Source organism: Eucyclogobius newberryi, unplaced genomic scaffold, assembly GCF_026437365.1.
Source record: "Eucyclogobius newberryi isolate DKJ021-1_F unplaced genomic scaffold, fEucNew1.0.hap1 SCAF_4, whole genome shotgun sequence".
Lineage (NCBI taxonomy): Eukaryota > Metazoa > Chordata > Actinopteri > Gobiiformes > Gobiidae > Eucyclogobius > Eucyclogobius newberryi.
Window position 1 is genome coordinate 33,762,464 of NW_027316056.1, and position 10,922 is coordinate 33,773,385.

Consider the following 10,922-nt stretch of genomic DNA (forward strand, 5'->3'; position numbering starts at 1 on the left):
TCACTCATTTCTATTCATTCAATTTAACAGTTTTTCTTGATACAGTGAATCTTGATATAGGGTCCACAATATGATACAAATCCCAACACTCAGAAATGAAGCCTGCGTAACTTCAGCCTGGAAGACCTAACTCCATCCATCTACGTCAAGGCCTCCATGGAAAGACCCCTCTCCCCAGCGCCATCATCGCACTCAAGCGGACGTCCGCCTGTCCGTCTGTGAGAGTCGGATCCCTCACTTCACCATGGACTCTTCCAGGTTTCTGCGCTTATCCCAAAGAGATTATGCAGTTTTTCCCGGCCAAGAAGGATTGGTAAAAGGACGGGGGACGTCCGCGTCATGGCCCCTAGACCTGCTCCTCATCCCCAATCAACGCTCTCAGTCACTCCTCCAACGCTCAGGCTGATGGCTCAGTCGCTTCGAACCGTATCTGCGACCCACCACCTCCCCTGCTCCTCCTCTGCATCTATTATTCTCTCTACCTTCTCTCCACATCTACCACCACCAGTCTCCAGGCTCCGGGGGGAAGGTATCTAATTCAATCAGATCATGGAGTGCCCATGATCGCTACGCCTTCCACCGGGGTCTGAGCGCCAAATAAACTTTGCAATAAAGTTCGCTAAAACATCTTTTCTGCTTTTGTGTCTGAGTCTCTCCAGGGTGAACTTGATATGACACGTGTCTTGATTCATGGACATCCCTTAAAACCAGTGGTAAAATGTACTAAAATTATTTTCTGATCACGTAGAACAAAACAAAACAACAAAAGTTAAACGAAGGCAGTGGAATTTCATGTTCACGATGTCCTTAATGTCAGAATCTCATTAAAGTCTCTGATTAAGTCACATCTCATCAGACTCCGCGGTTCAGAAGTGTAGAACTCTTATGTTGTTTAAAAGTATCACATCTCTGCATCGATACAATATCGATATATTGAGCTTAGTATCGTGTATTTCTACTGTGTGATTTCCAAACGGACAAATCCCCTGAAAGTTAAGTTACACTTTATTAACCCACCAATGGAAATGTGTCCTCTTTGACCCAGATATAACGTTCATGCCCTACGATACCATCTCCATGGCGACAAGCAGGGGGCAGACCCGCCCGTAAACACATATTTGGTGGGCGCAGAGTCAGAGAAGTTACACAGTGCACCTTTAAGCTATTGTCTTTAGGCTGTTACCATGGACGCACCGCACGTCGCCACATACAACGGTTTAGGTTCTGTAAACAGACGGATAATGGAGGAAGATTTCATTGGAACAAAAAACACTCCAGGCTCGTGTGTGTGTGTGTGTGTGTGTGTGTGTGTGTCTGTGTGTGTCTGTGTGTCTGTGTGTGTGTCTGTGTGTGTGTGTGTGTGTCTGTGTGTGTGTGTGTGTGTGTGTGTGTGTGTGTGTGTGTGTGTCTGTGTGTGTGTGTGTGTGTCTGTGTGTGTGTGTGTGTGTGTTTGTGTGTGTGTGTGTGTGTGTGTGTGGTTTTGGAGGACAGTGGGGCAGAAGTCCACACCAGAAGAGGCTAGAAACGGCCTGAGAGCGAAGCTGTGCCTCCAGACCAAATAAGGACAGGAGCAGGAAAGCAGCGTTCAACAGAAGAGGGGGAGGAGGAGGAGGAGGAGGAGGAGGAGGAGGAGGAGGAGGAGGAGGAAGAAGAGGAGGAAGAGGAGAGTTCATTATCTCACACAAACTCATGAACATCCGACTCCACAGTTTTTCTCAAGAGTATTGGACATAAACGCCTGGGGAAAATTCAAACAGAGACACAGCTTCAGCCTTCAGCTAAAACATACTTATTTACAAGTTTCAACGTGCTAAACGAGGGCTTTTTAACCGTAATTAAAACTTATATCTCACGCTTCATCTATTTTCACCATAACAGACGGGTGAGCAATGGGAACGTTCATTTTGGATCCGTTTAACACCAAAAGATTTGTTATTGAGCTTATAATGGTAGAGATTTAAACACAAATAAAACTTACTGCAGATCTGGGCCATTTTTTTAACAGATACACAGCGTTAAAGACACACTTTGAAGACGTACAACTACAGTCTATAAGTCAAAAAATGCATAATAGAGAAGAAAAAAACATGTATAAGTCGCACTGGAGTATGAAATGCGGTTACAAGTGTGAAAATAACAAATAATATCACATATAAGTATAAATATAAGTATAAGTCGCACCCCGGCCAAAACTATGAAAAAAAGGTGCGACTTATAGTCCAGAAAATACGGTATTAAAAGTAACACAACAACAGCTACAACAAGGGCCAACAAACAATCGTCAGAGGTCCGTGTTTGACCCCCTTGAGCCATGACTGGGACCCCTCTGCTCTGGACCCCTTGGATTATGTGCGTAGCGTCCTCTTCTGGTATCGACAGGTGTGGAAGTATTTGGAGTAACATGCAGTAACTCCGGGCACACGCCGTAAATATTTGAAGTAGACTTTCTCCGGCGGGGTGGGCTCGCGGCGCTCCCCCTCCCTTCGCCTCCCTCTCCTCTCACACTCTCCATCAGTCGGGATCGGCCCGAGCAGGAGCTTGTCCCAGGCCCGCCAGAGCACGGGACGGGAGCCCAGACGGTGGAACGGCAGCCGAACGGGACGTGGGGGACATGCCACTGAGCGTCGTACTGGAGGGGCCCGCTCCATGGGGCTTCCGTCTGTCCGGGGGCAAAGACTTCAACCAGCCCCTCACCATCTCCAGGGTAAGAACACACCAGCACCTCACCATCTCCAGGGTAAGAACACACCAGCACCTCACCATCTCCAGGGTAAGAACACACCAGCCCCTCACCATCTCCAGGGTAAGAACACACCAGCACCTCACCATCTCCAGGGTAAGAACACACCAGCACCTCACCATCTCCAGGGTAAGAACACACCAGCCCCTCACCATCTCCAGGGTAAGAACACACCAGCACCTCACCATCTCCAGGGTAAGAACACACCAGCCCCTCACCATCTCCAGGGTAAGAACACACCAGCACCTCACCATCTCCAGGGTAAGAACACACCAGCACCTCACCATCTCCAGGGTAAGAACACACCAGCCCCTCACCATCTCCAGGGTAAGAACACACCAGCACCTCACCATCTCCAGGGTAAGAACACACCAGCACCTCACCATCTCCAGGGTAAGAACACACCAGCCCCTCACCATCTCCAGGGTAAGAACACACCAGCACCTCACCATCTCCAGGGTAAGAACACACCAGCCCCTCACCATCTCCAGGGTAAGAACACACCAGCCCCTCACCATCTCCAGGGTAAGAACACACCAGCCCCTCACCATCTCCAGGGTAAGAACACACCAGCACCTCACCATCTCCAGGGTAAGAACACACCAGCCCCTCACCATCTCCAGGGTAAGAACACACCAGCACCTCACCATCTCCAGGGTAAGAACACACCAGCACCTCACATCTTGCCCATGGACACAACGTCATGCAGCTTTTTTGACTCAGTAGAGTTAACGTTGCAAGCAGTTTTTTTCCTGAACTTTTGTAGCTATATTTGCAGTAAAACGACATTACTGCATATTTCCTGCATATTCCAGCCTCTGTATGGTGGATAGTGCGCGGCGGGAAGGTCATCCAAATCGGCCGGCGACTAATCCCTCCGTGACCGAAACGAGAGCAGTTTTGCGCACGTTCCCGGCGGTTGTGGCGGTGGCGGCGGCTGTTGCTCGGCCCCCACATCGGTCTATTGTTTCCAGTCTGACCACCGCAAACACCTGCTAAAACACAGCAGGGCTCAGACACAAATAGCTCCTTACGCTACCGCTCAATCGGCGCGGCTACGATTTTAGCGCCATGAGCTCATCTGCCCCGGACGTTCTACAACAGCTGCGCGGGCCGGGGAAGTCCACGCGCAAACAGGTGATTTCAAACGGGGAAAACTTCGAAACACAAATGAGCGAGGCGCAATCGGCGGCAAATTTGCTATGAAACAAGCTAGGTTTTCTTGAGAAGACTGGAGCAGATCAAGGCCAGGACTTGACAACGTTTGAACCAAGACCAAGACTAAAGCAGGTCTAAACAGCAGCTACAGGACAATTGAGTCTAAACCGAGACTAATCGTAGAGTTTTATCCACCCTAAACCACATCTTAAACAGGATCACTAAAACCAGGACCAGCAGAATACAGTTGGCTTCAGCGATAACGGAGTTAACTTAATTAATTAGTGCAATTAGAGAGCTTTGTCACTATCGTGCAGATTCAGGCCGTTCCACTGTAGAAGCCTGGGATATACGATTCACGATATAGACGACAAAACATACTAAATCGCCTTTGTGCACGTTACGTTCACAGCAAATGATTAAGATTGTATTTACCGTGTGTTTCCATTGGACAGTTTGTGCTTTGAGCAGTGTCAGATGAACCGAGGCTCTGTGGAGGTGAATATTATTTTTTAGTCCATACACTGGTAGTGATGAAAAGGAAGAGAGGGGGAGGGGCTGAGAAGGGTGAGGGGGGTGAAGATTCTACTGCTGCGGTGGAGGCGAGCTACAGCTTCATAAAACAGAAAGATTAATGTACAGCTCATTAAACAGTTTAACAAAATGCTATTAGAAGCGGGAGTACCACAAGGCTTTATACTCGGGCTACTATTATTCATGTCTATTTAAGGAGCTTGAAGTTGTACCTTTGGATTGAAATATACTTACGAATGAACCAGTCACAGTTCGATTGGTCAGATACAATAACCAGCCATCACAATGATATTTTATGTGTCTAAATGTATTGAATTAATCTGCTAAGGATATAAGCAGTTGCATTAACCGTGACATAGCAGAAAGTATTCATAAAATAGGCAAAAAGGCAAGTTTATTTGTAGAGTACAATTCGTACACAAGGCAATTCAAAGTGCTTCACACAACAGGAAAGTAATTTGAATACCTAATATGTGTATTTGGAATATTTGGTTATGATGTGTAGATTGAAGACAACATTATAAACATTATGAAGGCAGTATGAGGCACCTCTCTCACTCTTGTCCTCTCTAGAGCTCCTCTGGTGGAACTGTGTGGCATTTAAAGCTGGGGCCCCGCCTCATGGGGCCTGACCTGAACCTTTTGGCTCACTGGCCATTGTGTGATTGATTATAGATTCAGTTTACAGCCAAAGATTTGAATCTATGAAAAGATTAAATCACTTGACAGAATGTAAATATATCCTTTAGGCCAAAGTCTCAAGATTCCCCAACGTGACATTTTAACGTGTAAACAACAACTTACAACTTACAAGAAATAAGGATTTGCACAGTTCTGTTCATAGTCTGATTACTCATGCAGTGAGTGCTCGGAGCCAGAGTGGTCACATGCTTTTGGAAATCTAAACTGAATGCCAAATAAGTTACATAGTTTGGAAATGGTTTTAACGAGCCAAAGTCTGACAACATCTGTCCAAACAGCAAATACGACTAAAGGTTAAGGATCCCACATGAACACCAGCATCCTCTGTGTGTGTGCTACTGTGGCTATTAACATTTATATAGTGAGAATAAATGTCACAGATGCACTTTTCACCTCTGTAAAATATGATAGTATGTGTATTCTGTATGTGGGACATTAAATACTTACACATATGAATACACACATTTAAATACACATACTACTTAAATACACATATTTGTGTAAATATACAGATTACAGCTTCATTGCTCATTAGTCTGTTCAAAAACACAACTCTGATTGACTGACTGAGGACACACAGAACCAAATTGGCATTGATGTATTGATAAAGATTCCTTTATAAGCCGGCCCATGTCCAGGGTGTGCCCCGCCTAAGGCCCAAAGTCACTGGGATGTGTGTGTATGTGGGAATGAATGATTGATTGATTGGATGAATGAATGAATGAATACCTTTAAGATATCTGAGGAAAACGTTGGAATATTGCTGTTAATATTGAAATTATATATTGACAATAAAAGAACACTTGATTAATTCCTTACAAGGGAATATTCAAGTAATTATATTTTTTTCCAGGAAACTACCGTATTTTAAAGGCGCAATGGACGATTTTTCGGCGATTTGAGAACTCAGGCTGAAGTGCGCATGCGCACTCCCCCGTGTGGACTGATACAACACACACGTGCGTTTGTTTATTAGCGCGACGGATCACATCGCATCTCTCGTCTCCCGTAGATTTCCGTCTTCTTCTGAGTCAGCTCGAACTGTCTTTCTCTGTCTTCATTTTGTCCCGTACACTGAGGGAACTATATTATGATAGATCCATGCGCTTGGACTGGGGACGAGCCACACGCGGCTGCAGCGGTAGGTGCGTTTTATGATTGATACGTGGCAGGACTAATCGGCCGTCCACGCCACGAGGAAATAAGACTCAGGTTTTGCTAAAAAAAATCGTCCATTCAACCTTTAAGTATAAGTCGCACCAGCCAAAAAATGCATAATAGAGAAGAAAAAAATTGCTCTGGAGTTTTAGTCAGGTTTTGGATGAATTTATTTGATAAAATCTTCAGATTCTTCTTCTGCGTCGCTTAGAGTCTAGAGCGCCCTCTTGTGGTTGCCAGTGTGAAAATAATGAATAATACCACATATAAGTCACTCCGGAGTTTAAGTCGCACACCAGCTCATAGTATACAGGAACAAGCTTGTATGTCCTTAATGCTGTTGTTTTCAGAGCAAAAATACCAGGTGAACGCACTCATAAATACAGGAAGAACCGCCGTTCAGACACTTCACAGAATAATCTCTCATCTAAATAACTAAATCAACCTTTCTGCTAAAGATGAATATTCTTAATCCAATCGTTTTTTTAGTGGTATTGTATGTAATCCCGTGTCACACATTGTTACACTCGGTAATATATATATTTTTAGAGACATGATTACGATTCATTAACTGCGTAGTGACCATACCAGCAGGGGGCGTACTATAGGAACTTCAATCATTGAAAAAAGATGTTTTACTTGACACTGGATGGAAAGATGTTGGAAAATCTGACCAAAGTTTGATTTGTTGTAACTGTTGGACTTCGAGGCTGAGGGGAGCGGAAAGTAAGACCTCCAATAAAGACGACACACTCTGATGCTGACATGAAACAGTGGGGCTGTAAATCATGCCCCCTCGTCCAGCGCTTATTTATAGACTCATGAGCTCATTGAGTGTGTTCTCTGAGTAACTGAATATGGCTGTGGAAAGGTCACGACCCGAGTGACGAGTGACGGCTGCTTTAAATCCAGCCTCAAACGTTTGAGTTGGATTTCCTCCATCTGAGGTCGGGTGGGGAAGACCTCAGGATCCCCCCGGAGGAGCTGGAGGAAGTGTCTGGGGTGGGGGAAGCCTGGGAGTCCATGCTCAGGCTGCTGCCCCCTGCTGGACATGTCTGATGTCATTGTGGCACATTCCAGTCAAACAGGAAATGGACTGAAAGAGTTTTTGTATGTGGTGCAACCATGGATCTATTCTAATATCTGGATAGGGCGTGGCTAGCCGCAGCATGTCGTTACAACCCCCAGTGGCCGCTCCATTGCTACTGCAGCCAAAGAAATCGCGTGGCCCAGAAAGCTTTTTTTCCCTAGAGCACAATGTAACGAAAAACTGCTCGTGTTCAGCTGAAAAAGCACCTAGAGCTTTCAAAAATGTCGGATATAGCGACAATTCTTACCTATTTTTGGGTCATTGACTTTTTTAATTTTAAGATTGTTCAGTTGTCTTTAAAACGCATTTAAAGCTGTTAGCTTCGGCTACGCTCTAGCGCGCCGCTCTAGCCCAGCTCGTGACCGTTTAGACCAATCAGAGCGCGTGTAGGTGAAGTGAAGGGGCCGAGATGCCGTGGATGAGCTCAAATGCCACGAATGAGCTACAGGCGTAAAAATATGATCCATGAGTTTAATAACTGAACAAATCATGGAACTAATGACCACCACGGATCTGAGGGCCCCTGAGGGGCCCCTGAGGGCCGTGGACCTACTGCTCAGAAGTGATGTCTTGAAATTATTTTGCCTAAAAAACTGAAAGAACGTGAGAAATGCTACGGAAAGAAAGCGAGGAAATGGAATGTTTTGCCAGGTATAAACTTATGATGTTACGTTTCGTGTCCATCAGTGTTTTATCTGTATGACACAAGCAGCATGAATACTGACTTCATCATGACTTTAGCATAAATACTGACTTGATCATGACTTTAGCATAAATACTGACTTCATCATGACTTTAGCATAAATACTGACTTCATCATGACTTTAGCATAAATACTGACTTCATCATGACTTTAGCATAAATACTGACTTCATCATGACTTTAGCATAAACACTGACTTCATCATGACTTTAGCATAAATACTGACTTCATCATGACTTTAGCATAAATACTGACTACATCATGACTTTAGCATAAATACTGACTTCATCATGACTTTAGCATAAATACTGACTTCATCATGACTTTAGCATAAATACTGACTTGATCATGACTTTAGCATAAACACTGACTTCATCATGACTTTAGCATAAATACTGACTTCATCATGACTTTAGCATAAACACTGACTTCATCATGACTTTAGCATAAATACTGACTTCATCATGACTTTAGCATAAACACTGACTTCATCATGACTTTAGCATAAATACTGACTTCATCATGACTTTAGCATAAATACTGACTTCATCATGACTTTAGCATAAATACTGACTTCATCATGACTTTAGCATAAATACTGACTTCATCATGACTTTAGCATTAACACTGACTTCATCATGACTTTAGCATAAATACTGACTTCATCATGACTTTAGCATAAATACTGATTTCATCATGACTTTAGCATAAATACTGACTTCATCATGACTTTAGCATAAACACTGACTTCATCATGACTTTAGCATAAACACTGACTTCATCATGACTTTAGCATAAACACTGACTTCATCATGACTTTAGCATAAACACTGACTTCATCATGACTTTAGCATAAATACTGACTTCATCATGACTTTAGCATAAACACTGACTTCATCATGACTTTAGCATAAACACTGACTTCATCATGACTTTAGCATAAACACTGACTTCATCATGACTTTAGCATAAACACTGACTTCATCATGACTTTAGCATAAATACTGACTTCATCATGACTTTAGCATAAACACTGACTTCATCATGACTTTAGCATAAACACTGACTTCATCATGACTTTAGCATAAACACTGACTTCATCATGACTTTAGCATTAACGCTGACTTCATCATGACTTTAGCATAAATACTGACTTCATCATGACTTTGGCATAAATACTGATTTCATCATGACTTTAGCATAAATACTGACTTCATCATGACTTTAGCATTAACGCTGACTTCATCATGACTTTGGCATAAATACTGACTTCATCATGACTTCATCATGACTTTGGCATAAATACTGACTTCATCATGACTTTGGCATAAATACTGACTTCATCATGACTTTAGCATAAATACTGACTTCATCATGACTTTAGCATAAACACTGACTTCATCATGACTTTAGCATAAACACTGACTTCATCATGACTTTAGCATAAATACTGACTTCATCATGACTGGCATAAATACTGACTTCATCATGACTTTGGCATAAATACTGACTTCATCATGACTTTAGCATAATTACTGACTTCATCATGACTTTGGCATAAATACTGACTTCATCATGACTTTAGCATTAACGCTGACTTCATCATGACTTTGGCATAAATACTGACTTCATCATGACTTCATCATGACTTTGGCATAAATACTGACTTCATCATGACTTTAGCATAAATACTGACTTCATCATGACTTTAGCATAAACACTGACTTCATCATGACTTTAGCATAAATACTGACTTCATCATGACTGGCATAAATACTGACTTCATCATGACTTTGGCATAAATACTGACTTCATCATGACTTTAGCATAATTACTGACTTCATCATGACTTTGGCATAAATACTGACTTCATCATGACTTTAGCATTAACGCTGACTTCATCATGACTTTGGCATAAATACTGACTTCATCATGACTTCATCATGACTTTGGCATAAATACTGACTTCATCATGACTTTAGCATAAATACTGACTTCATCATGACTTTAGCATGTTTTGTGATAGAGAAACATGTGAATACATTTGACATGTTGTAGAATGATTGGCATTTGGCAGGTAAAAAATCTGTAATTTAAGAAATCACTTTTAGATCAAACGTTCCATGTATTTAAGAATGGGAATTATTTCCATTGTCAGTGAAAAGGTTTACAAACTCGACATGTTTTATTGTTTTATATTTTATTTGCGATAAACCACAAAACACTGAATAATAACACTAAAATATTGAGTCATGACAATAAATAGATTTTGGTCAATACATATAAAAAATGTACAGTTTTGCACTATGTAAATAATATCATCAAATTGCATTAATGATCAAATGTTCTGATGTAAAAGTGAAGCAGCAGCAGCTTTAGACCATGAGCTTAAGGTGAAGCTCATATTTTAATAGATCCATGAGTGAAAACGGCTTGATTTTATGACGACGCAGTGACAGCTGTTCTCTCCTCACCTCGTGTTCTCTCCTCGTGTTCTCTCCTCACCTCGTGTTCTCTCCTCACCTCGTGTTCTCTCCTCACCTCGTGTTCTCTCCTCACCTCGTGTTCTCTCCTCACCTCGTGTTCTCTCCTCACCTCGTGTTCTCTCCTCACCTCGTGTTCTCTCCTCACCTCGTGTTCTCTCCTCGTGTTCTCTCCTCACCTCGTGTTCTCTCCTCACCTCGTGTTCTCTCCTCACCTCGTGTTCTCTCCTCACCTCGTGTTCTCTCCTCACCTCGTGTTCTCACCTCGTGTTCTCTCCTCGTGTTCTCTCCTCACCTCGTGTTCTCACCTCGTGTTCTCACCTCGTGTTCTCACCTCGTGTTCTCTCCTCACCTC

The 10,922-nt window shown here is 43.0% G+C and overlaps 1 protein-coding gene across 1 annotated transcript in view; it reads left to right on the plus strand.

Annotated features, from left to right (window-relative positions):
- The first annotated feature begins 2,505 nt into the window (after nucleotides 1–2,505).
- pdlim3b (PDZ and LIM domain 3b) overlaps nucleotides 2,506–10,922 on the plus strand; it is a 33,110-nt gene continuing 24,693 nt past the window's right edge. The window contains exon 1 of the mRNA XM_072463338.1: nucleotides 2,506–2,704. Coding sequence (XP_072319439.1) covers nucleotides 2,612–2,704 — 93 coding nt within the window. The 5' untranslated portion in view covers nucleotides 2,506–2,611. The remainder of the gene's footprint in view (nucleotides 2,705–10,922) is intronic.